Here is a 17,848-nt window from a genome sequence, read left to right as displayed (position 1 = left end):
AAATTGGATGCTTATCTTGCTGGGATCCTATGACCCTAGCTGACTTCCTGCCCTTTGGGTAGGGGGCTGGACTCGATGATCTCCCGAGGTCCCTTCCAGCCCTAATGTCTATGAAATCTATGAAATCTATGATCCCCCTCCACCCATCCCCATACTCTCCCAGTCTCCCCCCATGGCTGCCCCGCCTGCCCCAGCTCTGGCCCTTTAAGGAAAAAAAAAAAGCAAAAACCCTGCACTCACCAGCTCCTGCAGCAGCCTCAGGTCTTCTGGGGGCTCATGATAGAGCCCCACACACTGCAGGGCAGTTGGTGGGCAGCAGGCATCACCCCACACCGGGCAACACCTGGTGAGTCCAGAGTTTTTTTTTAAAGGGCCAGGAGCTGGGGTGGGCAGGATAGCCATGGAGGGGCTGGGAAAGTGGGTGGGGGTCAGGGATTTGGGTGAAGGGTCATTGTGGGGGCTAAGGTTCCAGTTCATCCATGGGAAGTAACCAGGAAACCATGGTTTCATCTGCACATACATTTTGTTGGTCCTTTCCAAGGCCAGATATTCTTTATTGTTGTTGATCCTTTCTCAAAGTGATTGGAAATTTTTTCTGTTGCATCAGTAACTTCACATACTGTAATACGTGTTTTAGGGAAACTGTTCTCACCTCACGGTCTTCCAGATACCATTGTGTCTGACAATACTGCACAATTCACTTCTGAAGAATTTAAGAAGTTTACAGAGAGGAATCTTATCTGTCACACCACATCCGCACCTTTCCAGCTGTCATCAAATGGGCATGCCAAGCAGATGGTCCAGACTACTAAAAGTGCATTTAAGCAAATTGTTGATGGTGATCAGAACCAAGAATTAGTGAATTTCTTACCACATCAACATGTAACTCCATGCACTGCTACATGTCACAGTCCGGCAGACCTGCTAGTGAACCATCAGCGAAAAACTTGTTTGGATCGGCTTTACCCAGATCTGGTAGCCAAATACCAGACAAGGCAAGAAATCCAGTTCTCCTAGAAACCAGATCTTTCACATATAAAAACCCTTTGAACCAGATGAACCTGTGTACATCCAAAACTATGCGACTGGGATGCAGTGGATGCCTGCACCTGTCCTTGGTGCTACCAGGTCAGCATCATATGAGATCCGGACTCCAGGTGGAGAAACACTTCCCAGGCATATTGACCAAATGCGAGATTGAGTCTCAGACAATGTGAGTTCTGCAATACCAGAAGGTGCTGCGCTGCCAGTGAAACCAGTTCTGACAAGTCCATCATCTACTGTTTTAGACTCATCAACACTTCCAGTTGTTGAAACTACTCTAGAACAGCTGAAGGAGCCTATTGTTGTTGCCAGTAAAATGTCTGTTACCCCTGAAGTGGGCCGCACAAGACGGGTCACTGTCCAGCCCAAATACTTATGGAACTACATACCTAAGGGGGAGGGATGTAATGTATTGAGTGCCTGTTTTTTTGTTCTGTGCTCCATCAGCAGAAGGTGCTGCCCAAATTGAATGAGCTCCCTCACCTATTTGAGGAGTAAACAGAAGAATCCAGCCTCCAGAGCTGTCAAACCTCATGACAGGAGAGAGTGAGGTGTAGAGGGTCTTCCTCTAGACTCTGCCCCATTCAGAACCCCTTCTCTTGCCTTCCCCATTCAGGGCCCACCAGTTGTACATAACAGTCCCATTCCAACTCAGCTCACCTACCTGGTGATATCCGGCAGGGTGACCAGCTGCCCAGCCCGGACTGCTGCATTGAAGCTGTCAGCTCCTCTGGTTTCCACTGCAATGATGGGCACGTCCAGCCAGCCCACATCCTGCAGGCCGGCCACCACTCCAGCTAGCAGCCCTCCACCTCCTACCGACAGGACGATGGCCCCTGGCTTGGTGTCTAGAGAGTCCTTCAGCTCCCTAACAAGGCTAGCATGTCCCTTCCTGTGGGAACAGGATGACACCTAAGCAACCATGAGAAACCAACTCATGGACAGCCTCCATACCAAGCCTCCCCACTTTGCTGGCTGAGGGCCAGAATCTGAAGATGTGTCCATGGAGGGATTGAGACTCCCTGTCTCAAGCTATTTTAGCTTCATTTGCAAAGGGAAGGTGGTCAAGGCACATGCTGCTGATCAGGTCACTCAGTAGCATGAGCCAAGCAAAGTCAGCAGAGGGCTGGGAACATGGATGTGTGGATGGAAGGATGGAGACAGAGACAAGCAGGGGGTGGAGGACAAGGGACAAGAATTCTATTTTCTGAAAACTGTCAAGTTTTTAGCATTTGTTTTTGTTCCAAAATAAACTGAAAATGAAACTGGTCACATCTCTCCCCATCTCTCCTGTCAGAGCTTTTTCACTTTCACACTGTATAAAAACTCAATATGAACTGGATACAAGACAGGCTATATCTATATTCTAGCAACTGAAGCTTTTGCCAGATGTGCTGGAGATCCAGGACTGAGCATTTACTCTGCTTGAGTCAGAGCAGGCACTAGCACCCAGGGCTCCCATATCCCCTAGCAGCAAACCAACCCTTGGGCTATCAGGTGTTCTGGCAGAGGCTTCTCTCACTCCTCAATTCAAGTGTCTTCAGAAAGCACATGTGTCCACTACAGGGTTGATTTTGATTAATAGGCATTTTCTGACAAGAAGAAAATAACTGAAAAACTCCAGCTAAGATCCAGCAACGGGGAGCACACTCTCCCAGTTTCCTGCTTAGGGCCATCCCTTGGAGGCAGCTGCAGGGTTTCTTGGCTTGTCTACACTTTATCTACCAATTTTCACATGTCACTGAGCCATTTCTGCCCACCTCTGCCCTGCTAGTCCTGCCATCTTTTTTGTGGATGGCATCCTTCTCCCAGCATCAGTGTTAGGAAATGACCTACCCAGTGTCCCCAGAGAAAGCAAGATGGAAGAAACCCCAGCCTCTGACTTCATGTTGCCATCCTACAGGAGGGTGGCGAAGCCATGTGAGAAGAGACCATGCAGGACCACAGGAGAGGATGTAAGTTGTGACTGGAAGGAAGCAACAGGCCCAGTGTCTCATTCCTGGATGAACTTCTGCCTCACCTATGGCTAGAGGAGGCTTCATCATCCCAAGGCAAGAGATGGGTGTTTGAAATAACCCCCAAGACAGCAGAGCCCTGCACACACACACATTTCGTTCCAATGAGTCCCTTCCCCCTCATGGCATACACTAAGCCAAAGAAACGCTCAGGCTCATACTTGGACATCTGCTTAAATGTCTTTCTGAACTGGGCCCTACAGGTTTCCCCACAGCTCAGGTTCTGATACAGCGAGGCAGAGACACGACCAGCCGTGGCTGCTGAGCACAAGGCAGAGACCAGCATGTCAGCCGCCTAGAGACCCCCATTCTTTGGGATCCATACCAACCCCCGCTCGCTCTACACCTGCTGTCTACAGTGCAGATAGCTGAGATCTGGTTATGATGAGGAGCTCCCCACTCTGGAATTGGGCTGCTGATGTGCAGCTGCTGGGGTAGGCAAACCCAGGCCTGGATGCACCCACTGCCCCAGAGTGCCTGGCACTGAGCCAGGCCTGCAGGCAGACACTGGGACTTTGTGAACCCAGGAACATCTCAGTATTTTCTGCCTCACCTTGCCAGTCCCTCCTTTGTGCTAGAGGCTGGCTTAATCCTGATCTCACACAGGGGTCAATCAGGAACAAGGCCCTGTTTTGGTCCTATGGCTTCAAGGGAGCCACTGATGAAATAACTATGAGCAAGCCAGAGCAAGTCATGGGAATTACAATGCTCGAAAGGAAGAGAAGGGGAAACCTGCAAGGGAAACAGGGAACAGGGATGACCAGAACAGAGTGATTCCTCAGACATGGCCCCAGGGAGCAGGGAGGGCAGTGAGACCCCAGGGGTGAAGGGACATATGCCTGACCTCTCTCACCAGATCAAAGGATGGTCAAAGGGGTGGATGTTGCTCCAGCCTTCTGTCTCTGCTAGTGCCAAAGCTCTGTTGTTGGCATCGTCCCAGACCTGCCGATACAATGAAGCAGGGAAGACTTTATGAATATGCTGTCTTCACCAGCCATTGCTCGCTCACCCAGGGAAGCCTAGCAGCCACACTGGGAACTCTACAGGGCCAGGTCTATCTTTCTGTGATGCCTACAACCAGCATCTAGCATGGCTGGGCCCTGATCATTGGAGACAGCTAGGCATGGGAACCCTGTCTTGCTTCCTGCAGAAACCAGCCAGGGATGATTCCATTATAACAAAAGGGCCAGATTCCCTGTGATGCTGAAGCAGCTCTGATTTGGGTAGTCTATAAGATGCAAACCTACACTGCCTTCATGCTGAAGTCAGTCAGGAGTCATACTGGTTCACCACATTATGCCGACAGAAAACCAGGGAAGGAGGAGAATCAGGTTCCAAGATGTTTTGAGCATGTGTGAAATCACAGGGACCAGAACTAATACATCAGGCCAGATCCTGCTCCTCTTTCCATCCCTGAAGACACATTATTCTTCTGATTTGCATTAGGTTGCCAGGGACAAACAAGGATGGGATTTGGCCCATCATGTTGCATTACTATATGCAATGTTGTCTCTGTACCACTTTAGAGTAAGTCCAATGCTGGGAAAAGTAGAAACATAGGGTGAGACAGGCCCCTAGGATGGTCCATTTCCAGAGGGCAATATCCAAGAATTGCACAGGTGCACAGCCCCAGCCTTCTTCAGCTGTTATTGTACCCACTACCATTCTGCTGGGGCTTGCTAAGCATGGTTTTTAACCCATGTTCCCAAGTACCTTGCCAAAAACTTCCACCTCTGCCCCATGCTCTTTCAGCTTCTGCGACACAGCCTCTGAGGTGCTACTGGGAACCACAATGGTGGCAGGGATCCCCAGCTTCTTGGCAGCATAGGCAGTGGCAAGCCCAGCATTCCCCCCTGCAGAAACAGGGAGGCAAGGGTTGGCGAACACCAGGGGAGGAGATAAAGGGACCACCAAGGGCCACAGGAGCGGCTAAAGATCAGATCCATGGACCTATAGGTCTTGGTCACATTCCCTGGAATGGACATTGTCCCAGGTCTCAGCATGCACATGCCTAGATGGGGGATATTTGGATCTGGGACGCAGGCCTGCCTCTACCATGAAGCAGGCTGTAGAGCACAGGTTGATGACCGTGGGGCATTGTGACCCCTTGGTACAGACCTCACAGCATCCATCTTGGCTTTTCCCCATGTGGGGATGGAAATGATCATGAGGAGACAGTCCCCGCAGCCAGAGGCATCAGGGAGCTGTGAGTGGCACCAGGGCACTGGATTGATCCTCAAACAGAACTGGGATTGGACTGTTCAAATAAGGCAATGTTAATGTGCCAGCCTGGAAACGCGACTCCTATTCCTCTTCAGTGCATGCACCGCACAGACATGACCAGACACCCTTTCTCCCCAGGAGGTGGGGGAGAAGGGACATGGAGGGGGCAAGGCCTGAAGTCAATGGGGTGCTAGAGCCACGGGATCTGTAAGTTGACACACTACATATAATTACCCTTTGCTGTCTAGGGAGCTTTTCCTCATGGGGATTTATTTTCTCTCTAGTCTCTGGATGTTGTAATGACCCAGGTAACACTAAGGAGAGTATGGTAAGAACACACCAATCCAACCCAATCCCTCTGAACCACCAGAATAGCCTATGCTGAGTAACAGTGCAGCTAATAGGGATGTGAGTGTGAACTTCCTGCTTTCCATGCCACCGTATCTCTCATTTAGGCCTGATCCCTCCTTCTTGATCCAGGACCTATATCTCATATTCCCAAACCTGCTGTTCTCTCTGTTTATTACTAGGGCCAGAAATGCTAAGTCACGGATCTAAGATGAGATACAAGGTGCTCCATATAGCTAGGAAGCCCGGCATCATCACACAGAGCTTCCCTGTGCCTGGGTGACTTTCTGAGGGCCAGATGTGAGTGTCTTCCGTCCTGCACTGGGATGCCCATATGCAGGCCATGGAAGGGTGGGCACTGAGGTACTTTTCTCCCTCTATTTTGAACAAATCTCCATCTGTGAGCAAGGAGCTCTGGGGCCATCTCCCCCAGGAGTCAGGTGACAGATGAGAAGGACCATGCCTTGCTGCACATCCCAAGAAAGAAGAATATCTTAAGTTGCATTTACCTGATGAACAAACAAAATGTTTGCAGCCCTTCTTGGCAGCCTGAAATTAGAGAAAGGGGAGTTTAGCATTCACATTACTCATCTCTCACATTTCAGCTATGTTCCAAAAACAGGTCAGAAGGAAGTTGCACAGATTGTATTACACAGACAGTTCCTCACTTCCTCCAACTCCACAGTCACACTTTTATGCCACCTACACATGGGCTCTGCACCCCCAGACATACCCAAGAGCATCTTGTTCCACCTCACACATGCATACACAAACACACAACTGCACTTTCCAGGGCTATGCAAACACTAATGCACTCAACTCCATTTTGCAAACACATACAAATCTATGCTGCACCCCACGCACATGTTATAGTATTTTTCCAACCAGACATATAGGTGCAAATTAATTTTGCATCACCTGCAGATGCAGTCTATGCTATTTCACAAGCAAACAGAAGCTCATTCAACACTCACTGTGTGTGCATGAACTCACCTCCTCCCCACCATACACTTTACTCCCCCAACTTAGCACACACAAATACACACGTATACTTCTGCTCTACATACTCATGGCATGCTACTTATGCCACCAAAGACTGCCAGAAAGCAGATGTCACTACAGGGATATTGGAACTTACTCTTCCCTATGTGATGCTCACCTCCTGACAGAAGTAGCCAATGCCTCGTATCTTGAAGGAGCCTGATGGTTGAACGTTCTCCATCTTCATGAACACCTTGGTGCCTGCAGCCTTTGACAGAGCCAGGCTCTGCAGCACAGGAGTAACCACATGGAACTTTCTCCCATCTCTCTCCACTGGTATTGCCATCAGTGCCACAGCAGACACCTACAGATGGACAAGATATATGCCAAGGCAATGAGAGAAGGCAGGAAAGACTAGAGGTCCTATGTTACTCTAGGTTACACCAGCATAGATCTCCCCTGACTGGAAGTTAATAGAGCTATCTTGAATTTGCACTGGCATTGGTGAAGGGATCCAGCCTACAGCTTTCACTGAACCAAACTCATAGAAGGGCACAGGGAAACCTAGCAGGCCCAAATTTGCTCTTTCGGCTTGGCCATGAAGTCAAACTGAGAGCAAGAGCAAAGTCTGGCTTAAAATCTCTCTACATGTCCAAAGCTTATTGCTAGCACCTTAGAGATAATGACTAAATTGCTGTGCTGTTCTGCTCTAGGTTACTCCATGCCAGGATGGTTCAAAATCCCCTTGAGAAAATTTCATCCCTGAATAAAAGAAGGGGTTTCTTCTGTGTCCAGCTGTGCTGGGGCTTTTGACATTGCCTTATTCTCAGAGTAGTTCAGTGCAGGTTCCTTCTGCTTTTCAGTTTCACTAAAAGGCAACTCTAATCTGCCTTTCCTTCAGTGCAAGTTCCAGCAGGCAGGGCCTCACCAAGGGCCAAGAGATTGTTGGGATATGGCTGCTGGTTGGGTTTGGGAGAGGAGCTCATGCTATGAAGTGCTGCTTATAGAGATCAAGCAAGCTTATGTCGTTAATGGAGGGGTGCATCTGGGCCCTTTTATACAGAGATCAAAAACATACTAACGGGAAACTGGATGGAAGGAGAAAATAATGGTGATCATTACAATGAACAAGAAGCTTCACAAGTCGTGGCATCATACTGGTTGCTCTGCCTGTAAACTCAAGAGGAAATACCACCACCACCAATGGAAGACTATTTCTAACACTGGCTTCCGAATCAGTCCACCCACCCAGGGATCTCTTCCTCCCCAGGGGAAAGTCAGACAAACAGGTGGACCTGAAGGCTCTTCAGATTCAGACACTAGCAAACTCAGGAAGGAAATGAGTCCCACATCCAGGCTTCTCTTCCAGAAAGTATGCCTAGCTGCCAGGCCCCTCCATGTATTGCAGGTGGGGGTAATAGCTGGAGCATTTCCACTAGGCTAAAGTGTCTCAGCATCCTAAAGGGAAGCCTCTTTAGCACTGGGGTCTCAACTACTTTAGGCTTTCATGATTAAACCCAAATCCTTAGGCTTCTCCCAGACATCTTTATCCCAGACTCAGCTGAAAATGAAGTTCACAAAGCATGGGCCTGTTGCAGGGCTACTGTACAGTGCACTAGCTGTTCCAGAGGTCTGAATGTGCTGTCTCACAGACACCCCATGGCAGTAATATAAATAGGGGATGTGAAAGGCACAATGAACAAGACCCAGCCCCTTATAACTGCAGGAAAGGACTCAGCTTCTGTGATCAGTGCAGGCGATAAGGAATACACTTGGCAGGTACTGTCACCTGGGAATCCTAAAGCAGCCATGGATGCAGAGCAAACCTTGGAGACAGGTGATGGACTTATTGTATCCATACTAGGCACGGACACAGCCTCTGCAATGCCTCCTGGCATATCTTGCAGCACCTCTTGCCACAGCTGTGCCCAGCTTACTCCATGTTAGACACTGGCAGCCTGATTTTCATTTACTCTGCTCCTCTGCTGGGAATGGAAATGATGCAAGGAGAACAGCCTAAGCTACCTTTGTGCTCCATATACTCAAGGGCTCCTGGTGTAATTTAGAGCAAACTTTGAGCTGCTCTAACATACAGCACTTTCCAGGGCCTCAGTGGAAGCAAGCAGTAATACAGTGCATTTCAGCCATATCCCCTACTTGCCCCTAATGTGCTTCCTATCCCATGGCCTGGAAATAGGGTTACTGTAAAGCCCTCATGCCAGTTCCATGCCAACTATTGCCATGCCTGCCTCTTAAGACATTTGTATGCTACCAGAGGAACAGAAAGGGAATTGGCAAACTGGGATTTGACCCTTTGGCAAACCCCTACAGTGTTCCTGAAGAACTGGAAGCCCATCTGCCTGCCTGTCGGATCAAAGCTCTCACCAGAGCATCAAGGTGGTTTTTAAATAAATCAGAATGTCATTTTTACTGGAAAACAGGGCACCAGCTCCCACCTCCACCTCTGGGACTTCCTTTCTACCCAAACCAAGGATTCTTTTTCCTGAGCTGCTCTCCATATTCTCCAGAAGGCAGATCTGAGAACACAGCATCACCCAGCAATAGAAAGAGGCTGCAACCCATGCAGTCTCTAGATATTCAGAGTTCCCCAAATCAGAAGCTTTAACCAGGCGTCAAAGACTTGGCCACCTGAGGGCTGCAGAAACAGAGTAAAGATCACTCATTTCTCATTTACTGCCTCCAAGACTCCTGCCCCCACTTTATACTGTGTTCCTCCACTCTCCGAAGCAAAGCTTTCTCTTATATCTCTCTCCAACTCCAGCTGCTAGGGAAACAGGACAGTCTCTTTCATGTGCAGGAGAGACCATCTTGGTTCAGGGAGGGTTGAAAATATTAGTCCCTGAAAGAACCAGGCTGCAGCAAAACAAGTGGCCTGGAGACACCCCCGGAAGCAAGCACGGGATTGGCTCCTGGACTTCAAGCACTCCAAGCCCTCTTCAGCTATGTCCCCAGCTGTCAGCAGGGTTACATAGTAGCAGTGACTGTCCCTGGGTTTTTATTCTGCCTGCAAGCTTCCTAGCAGGAATATTTACCTTGATTCACGCTGAGCTTTCTCCAGACCCCGAGGAGACAACTTCCCTGCACACAGAGATGGAAAGGAGTCGGTGATCCGGACCAGTGCACAACAGAACAAAGTTGAAGAATGGGAGGGCAGAAAGCAGAGTTAATGAGAAAATGAGAGCGATGTTAAAGAGACATTGTCAGATTAATGAGGCCACTGCTGCGCACAGAGTGATCCACCCACTGCAAACAGCACCCCAAATAACCAGGACTGGATGAGACTACAAGAAAATCTGTAACCTCGTAATATTGTAATATCTGTAAAATCTGTAATATTGGGAGGATCTAGTTGGGGATGGTCCTGCTTGGAGCAGGGGGCTGGACTAGATGATCTCCTGAGGTCCTTTCTAACCCTCATTTTCTAAGACTCTGTGATTACAAAATATTTCCCTCTTCTCCCTGCACTCTCTTATTCCACCCCTTAGGCATCTAAGATTAGATGCATCTAGATTAGGCATCTAATCTAAGTGGATTTAGACATCTAAGTGAGATCCTATTCCACTCTGCTCAATGCCTGAAAAACTCTTAATGTAAAAGGTTGTGGAGTCCCTCTCCTCCCTCCTGCTTTCCATGTCTTAGTCTGAAGAGTCAAATGATGGGAAATTACAAAAACAGATGCATTCATGGATTTTCAGGGACTCAAGCAAGGTGGAATAGGATTGCATTTAGTCACCAAAATCCATTGAGATGCTGAATAGGTGGAATAGCATCTGGCCCCAGATCCTCCTAGGTTTTTAGGCACCTCATTCCCACAGGACCTAGCCCTCTTTGAAAGCAATGGGCATTAGGCACCTAAAGACTCTAGAGCAGGGGGGGCCAAACTTTTTGGCAGGAGTACCACAAATTAGCCACAACCCCTTCCTGAATACCACTCTACTCTGTTTCCCTTACCCTGTCAAATCAGGCGGGCTGCAGCTCTGCTTTCTGCCCTATACTCCCTGCCTGATTTGATGGGCTGCTTTCTGTTCCCTGCCCTATCTGCCACTGTGCTACCGGTCCCCCACCCCAGTCTGCCATGTGCCACACAAGAGGCTGTCTATGCCACATGAGCCACAGTTTGACCACCCTGCTTTAGAGGACCTGGTCACTTTTGAAACAAGACTTTGGCTTCTAAGTCACTTGGGTGCTTTCATAAATGTTTATGTTACCCTCACTATGGCTATAGTAGCTCACGTAGAGGCAGCCTAGAGAGCTCTACACTGGCAGGTTTGAATTCTGCTAGCAGTGTAGCTGTGACAGCACTGGGCTCAGGTACAAAACCATCCAAGAAGCTGGGTGAATAGGCATTATGCCCAAGCTGAGCACATGCTGTTGCTGCTACATGGCTAGCAGGACTCAAGCTGGCTAGTTTAAACTTGATGAAGTAGGTCTGGGCAGACTACAGCCCCTGCAGTGCAGATGTGCCTTAGCTTGGGTCTTTCATGTAGCAATGGGGAAAACCATCAGAAAATAGTATTTTAAACAAAGACAATTGCCCTGCAGTGTGGTCTGAGGTAAAGCTTGGAGCTTATTTTGTGAAACTGGCTGGACTTCAACTTGAAGGTTCCCCTGAGTGTCATGTGTAATTCATGTAAGCATCCATAATCCTTCCAAGGGATACCCTTGGTTTTCACAGATGTACTGCGATTCCTGCAAACTGAGCTTTGTGAGAAAGTGAGCAAGTCCTTGGGCTTAGCTTGACTCTTGCAAGGCCATATTGTGACTCAACCTCTCAGCATCAGGAGATAAAATGCTCTGTGAGAACACAGACAGCCTGGCTTTGGACTACAGACAGAGCACTGCAACAGACAGAGGATTGCTCAGGGTGATACCTGGCCCTTCAGTGCCAGGGAGGCAGGAGATCTCCCTCCTCACCCACCCCTGAATCTCCTGCTGCTTTCCAGACATGCATAAAATACCCTATCTGCCTCAAGGTCTAATAACTTTAATTTCTTCTTTGCTGGGTCTCTCTCACTGCTTCTGTCCAGTTGTTGTTCTATTGCCATACCATGGGAGCATTTGGAAAGAAGGATGCACTTCCCAACATGTGCAGAAGCTCAGTGGGAGCCTCCCACTCAGACATCCCTGGAATGTTTGGCAGCAAGCCACGACAGAAAGATTTTACATCCAGATGTACTTAACCTTAAAACCAGTGTTGCGTGTGGCATGCATATGGACAAAACCCATTGGTATATGCCTGGCTGAAGAACTGCATGTACAAAATGGGCATGGGTACCCTGACACAAACTAGGGTGGTGTTGATGTATAGACATGGACATGTAAAAACGTATGTGCAGTTCCCACATGCATACGTTGCTAACAGAGAGCTGCCTGATGATATGCATGTCTCCATGAACAGATAACCTTTTCGCAAGTACATCATCAGCAAGTGCAATTTAAGCACTGAGTTTTAGAAATTTCACTCTATCCATTTAAAAACACAGGGTCCAAAATCCACTAGCTGAACCCCAACAGCCTCTTTCCTGCCCCTAATAATGAGAGTCAAATTGAAGGGAGCAGCTCAATGGCCGCTGATACATGCCTCCCGCCAAGACCTGGGCACAGAGTTAGCTGACCAGAACTGTGGCAGACACCCCAAGCTGTATTGTCTGGGCACTGACTTTACAGGGGGATGTAAAGACCACTCTTCCAGCTACTAGCAAGGCAGCCCCATGTTGACTGATTATATGTCCCTAGTACTTTACCTCTTTGGTCTTGGGTCAAAACAGCTTCTAAGACAGGAAGTTTAAGCACCAAAGGGTTAATTTATTACCCTAAAATCAAAGCCAATGACCATGGGCTTTGCAAGCAGACCTGTGTTGCTCTGCTGCAGTCTACAGATCCTCATACTCCCTAGAGCTGAAGAACACACTTGGTACTGTAGTCTGTGCTACATCCATATATGTTACCTAAAACAGTGTTAGCGGCTAACACAGTTGTTGCCTTGAGAATTTCTAAGTGATCCACTTATGGCCCTTTTCCCCAGCAGGAGAATGCTTTCTTTCTCCATCTCCACTAATATGAGACCTAATAAGGTGATGTCCCACAAATCCTTCCCTTGCCCCAATAACCCTACCCAGCATGGGATCAGTGAAATACAGGATACTGTAAAAATAATGCAAAGGTGACCTTCGTGTCATGCCTTTACCACAAAGTTAGCCAACCTACAGGCCTTTAGAGAAATCTGTTTGCACGTGCTTGATGGAGACTTCTTAGAGTGTAGCATGGTGGTTCCTAGACTTTTTGCAGGGCAATGCCACTTCCAGACACCCAGCCCCACTTGTAGACTCTGTGCCTGGCCTCCTCTAGTGAACTTTTGAGGGGATCTGAGCCAGCTTATTGAAAGCTACTCACCACTGCCATCTGCCACTAAAAGTGCTATTCTGAATAGCTTTTAGTGCTGGCCTAATCCTGCCTCCGCTGAAATCAATGGCAGCTTTACCACTGACTTCAATGGGATTTCAGTCAGGCCAGTGCTGAGAGCTTCAGAATAAGTAATCTCACCTTTAGTGGCTTGGCTGAGGTCTCTTAAGAAAGTGAACTCAGTTCAGACCTTAACCCTCCACTTCTTCTCTGGAGTCAAGTGGCATGGGTAGACTCAGAAAAAGAAAATTGTAAGAAGAATGTTTGCAGCTGCCTCCCACAGGATCCTAGCATTTTCTATAAAGGCAGCTCGCCCATAGCACTCTGGCACTCAGACAAATCAAAAAACTTCGAGCACAGAAATGAAAAGTGTGTGGTGGTCCAGCCTTTAGAAGACCCAAGGGCCTGACCTGCTCCCACTGAAGTCAGTTGTGACACCTCTGGACCAGCACAGGATCAGGGGCAAATATTGATTCAGACTCTTCAGCGCTGCATCCTTTAAATGATTATACAGTTTGTCTGCTGAGTGCTGGCCCATACTTGTGTTTCCCTGCAGGAGGGGGAGTCCTGTTCTCTATCCAAGCTCCAGGGAGGTTTCCTGTCAAGATGTGTTCCTTTTCCCGCCAGGCACCAAGGGAGAGCAAGGGCTGGCACAGATAAATGCAAGAGCCCCTGAATCCCCTTCCCCCTCCAGAAAGCAGATCCAACACTGACTCACTCCTGCCTAGCATGAAACTGTCCTGCCATGCTGCCTGGGAATGGAGGTGTCCAGAAGTAAGCATCAGGGGACAGCTGACCACTGAAGAAGAAGCTAAGGAGACTGGCTATAAGAGGGAGGAGACCCCCAGTTCCCCAGGAGACCCTCCAGTCAGCACTAAGCAGCTCCCACACTGCACAAGAATTATCCCACTCACATGGCAGGTAAGAGCTACTGATCTCCCCCCGATAATGTGTTTGGCTAGCTCTATGAGCCAGCCCTTCCTGGGGTGAATTAAGAAACAGAAATTAGACAGCAGATCCGCCACCTTTGCCTTCTTTCTCCTCCTGAGCCCAGACAGCCCCACATATTCCAGCCTCTGCCTTGGCACATGGGATAGCTCCAAACCAGGGAACCCCTCTCACTGCTTTCACCCCTCCTCATGTCCTGCTTCTTGGAGACCAGGCTCTCCAAGAGTCAGGTGAAAGGACAAGGCCAAAGAGTGCTAGATCCCCATGGTTACAAACCCAGGCCCACTCCATGCACAGCAGTCACAGGCACATACCTTCCATTTGATGAGCACTGTAGCTCTTAAGTTCCAGCTTCCCTAGTTTAGGGCTAGAGTGCATGTTGTTAAAGCTAAACATAGCTTAACAAAGCTAAACTCTGCTGGCTGGAAGAGTACGTCCAGGTGGCTGGCTTGCTATCCAGCCATGTCCTGGGTATCCAACTCAGGGGCATAATGAAGACTTGGAGGGTCTTAGTGCATGAGCATTTCAGTTCTGGAGAGCTGTACTCTAACTCCACTTTTTGTTCATGGCCAAACGGCTTCCTCCAAGCCTCTGAGGGACAACTAGAGAGAGCAAGGCAAGCTGACAGCATTCAGAGGATCCTGGAAATAGAGCAGCAGGAGGCACAGAGTCATGTTTCATAGTTTCATAGTTTGTAGGGTCAGAAGGGACCTGAGCAGATCATCAAGTCTGACCCCCTGCCATGGCAGGAAAGAGTACGGGGGACATGGGGAAAGAGTTCCAAGGGACATGGCCAGAATTTCTGTGTGTTGGGGACCCAGGATGGGAATAGCAAAGGGAGATGAAGCTCAGCACTGAGATGCATCAGCAGTTACTCTGTGTTGGGCAACAGCAGACACAGCTTCTGCATAGTAAAAGAGGAAGCCTGGATTTATGGTAAAAGCAGAACCTTGAGCTCTGGGTAGTCCAAGAAGTTCTTGGTCTTCATGTGTCCATATGTTTCCTGTGACCTTGTGCAAGTGATTCCATTTCCTTGGGCCACTGCTGTCCCAACCCACATACCCACTCTTTCCCTGAAGAAAAACAAAACTTTCCTATTGCCTATCTTTCCAGACCCTCTCTGTCACTGAAAACCACTGACTACAGCATATTATTGTTTGGCACCAAAGGGCTGTAAGGTGAACAGATATTCCTCATTCATCCCCTGCATAATCCTCAACCAGGGAGGCCCAATCCTGTCTCCAATGCTACCCATCATCAACATGAAGCTGTTGGAGAAGCTAGGGAGATGCTCTCAGCTGCAGTTCTGGCCAGAAACAATATTCAATACTCATGCCATTCAAAGCACCATCTCCTAGCTTGCCCAATGCCCAGCCAAATTCAGCACATAGCTAACATTAAACCCAGATAAGATAGGCACAATGCCAGGAGGAAGAGAGAGGCTCTGTGACAAATTTGTCTCCTGTGTCACATCCCTGCACCTGTGACTGGCCTGATGATTATAACCCAACCTTCTAGACAGAGATCCATATGCAGACCTTCAGATTAAGTGGGGCATAATCTTCACAAAAGGACTGAGTTCAATGTGTGGGGGGGCATAATCTTGATAAAGCTATTGAGTCAATGAGGACCATCTTGGTGAGTGGGGTGACACCATGGTATTCTTTCATTCCCATATTTGGCTTAGGTTTTTAATCAGATAATTTGTAAGATGTTATTCTGTAGGGAGATGAACAGTAAGTCAGAGATCAAGGGTGGATTCCTCTTTCACCCTGTGCTGAGGTTCCCATCTGCACGTTTTATGGATCCTTTGACTCTTAGAACTTTGTCTCTGTTTTGGGAAAGATACAAAGTCTGTGTGGACTTTTAGGATTTTGGGGGGAGGGAGTGTTAAATGGCACTCAGTTTTACATAAGACTGCTTGTGTCTGTTAAGTATAATTAAGACAGAGTCTATCTAACTATAATTCATGGAATGTGTTATCTGCATTTTGTTCTCATATATGGTCTAGCTATATTTCTTTTTGCAGAAGTTTAATTCAGTGTGCTGTGTGATAAATTCATGGGAACTGTGTAGTTGCTGCTCTCTGCACTGGTTCCAGCTGAATGCAGAGTCCAGGGTACAGATTTGCTTCTGATACTCAGTACTTCACATGCTATTTGAGATGCCATCACCGTAACCACCCCTATTCTCAATGTACACTGAGCAATGATAATGATAGAGGGAACTGGGGTCCTGGACTGGGAGCCAGGACTGCCTCACTCTGTACTTCAGGGGTAACAGCATTTACTTCATTCACAGGACCCTGGGAGGTACTGGCTCTCATAATCAGAGCAACTGAGGACCCTAGGAGATGAAGGGAATGTTTGAAACTGGCCACTTATTTATTTTTATTGCCTTTTTCTTGATGCCTGATCTAAGACACACAAGGGGCCACCTCCCTCTAAGTTCTCTGTCCATCCTCAGCCTGATTTTTACCTAGTGGATGCCAGCAATGGGATGAGCTGCTCAAAGGGATTCAGTGCCAAATAGATCCATGGGGAAACTACGCACCAGGACATTATCAGTAATAATAAATAGGATTCCTGAAGCAAGTTTGCTTTGCACACTTCCATTCCCTGCTGCATCTGTGGAGCCTTTCCTGTTCTTTGTCACCTTCAGCCCCTCAGGTTAGGGACAGACATTCAAAAAGCCTGATCCTAAGTTGATTCAATCTTTGCAGGTTAGTCTAACCTGGCTAGGCTAAATCAGTTTTGTAACCAGACAGACATCCCAGAAATGCAGGCACAGGCCTGCAGTGGCTCAGGCTACAAGCTGGGAGGTGCTAAAGCCGCCGTCCCTTTGCTTCCACAGCGCTGGGCTGAAGGGGGCATTGCCAGGCCCCAGCAGGATTTCCCCCCTCTCTCCAGCAGCCCAGCAGGGAATATTTATCACCCCTAACTCAGTGTTAATCAACCCATTAAGAAAACAAAGCCTCTCTCCATTAACTAATGGAGCTCTTCTTAAACAGCTCTTCCAAGGAAGGACATTACACTACCCGCTGATTAGCTCCAAAAAGCCTGTCTGCCTCTGTCCTCTCCCAAAGCATGGACCACCAGCATGTGGTCTGCTAGTTAATGCTGAGGTGTGTGTGTAAGGTGGCGGGGAGGGGAGAATAATCCCTGCTTAGCAGGGAGAAGCCAGGCAGACTGCAAGTCTGTGCTGATCTGCAGCCAGGGAGCAGAGGGGAGGGGCCAACCCTGCTGTGCAGCAAAGAGCTCCACCCAACCCAGAGAGCATGCTGGGATGCTGGCAGTGTCTGATTTATGTTAAACCAGGAAGTGGTCTGGGACAGACGTAGCATAAACTGGTTTGAGCCAAATCAGTGAAGTCTGGTACTATATTCAACCAGGTTTATCTCAAACTGGTTTCAGCCATTTTCAAACTGGTGTATGTGCACTGAACATCTGTTCTGTTACAGGTTTAAACCAGTTTCTGATCACTTAAACCAGTTTATGTGTAACGTTTGTCCCTGGCCTGTCTTGAAATCTCTGCCATTTCTCTTCCCACTACAAGGGCTCACATAGCAGCCAATAGTCATTGTGATGGCCAATGGAGTTGCTGTGATGCAATTGTACTGTTTCTTCCTTTCTTCCCCGCACAAAAACCTAGCCCACTCCAGAGGATGAGAGCACAACCTTGGTTACACTTCCAAGCCACTTGTCATCTTACAGAATGGAGGATGGGGGCCGTGAAACTGTAATAGGGGATCCCTGACCCCATTAGGTGGAATAAATGAAGAAAGGGGGGACTGGCACCTTTTAAGGGCAGGGCTCCTTCAGCTGAAAGGGGTGGAGCCTGGCACTATAAAAGCTCAGTTCCAGGGA

The 17,848-nt window shown here is 48.3% G+C and overlaps 1 protein-coding gene across 1 annotated transcript in view; it reads right to left on the bottom strand.

Moving 5' to 3' along the window:
- SDSL (serine dehydratase like) overlaps positions 1-9,771 on the bottom strand; it is a 13,153-nt gene extending 3,382 nt beyond the window's left edge. Inside the window, exons 1-6 of the mRNA XM_019539342.1 lie at positions 9,665-9,771; positions 6,790-6,975; positions 6,140-6,179; positions 4,773-4,912; positions 3,913-4,001; positions 1,709-1,936 (exon numbers count right to left, since the gene is read on the bottom strand). Of these exons, the coding sequence (XP_019394887.1) occupies positions 1,709-1,936; positions 3,913-4,001; positions 4,773-4,912; positions 6,140-6,179; positions 6,790-6,957 (665 nt within the window). The 5' untranslated portion in view covers positions 6,958-6,975; positions 9,665-9,771. The remainder of the gene's footprint in view (positions 1-1,708; positions 1,937-3,912; positions 4,002-4,772; positions 4,913-6,139; positions 6,180-6,789; positions 6,976-9,664) is intronic.
- Between the last annotated feature and the right edge of the window lie 8,077 nt (positions 9,772-17,848).

The sequence above is a fragment of the Crocodylus porosus genome, unplaced genomic scaffold (genome assembly GCF_001723895.1).
Source record: "Crocodylus porosus isolate Cpor-Errol unplaced genomic scaffold, CroPor_comp1, whole genome shotgun sequence".
In the NCBI taxonomy this organism is placed as follows: Eukaryota; Metazoa; Chordata; order Crocodylia; family Crocodylidae; genus Crocodylus; species Crocodylus porosus.
The sequence above is the reverse complement of the archived record's forward strand: the minus strand, read 5'-3'. Positions and strand labels throughout refer to the sequence as shown.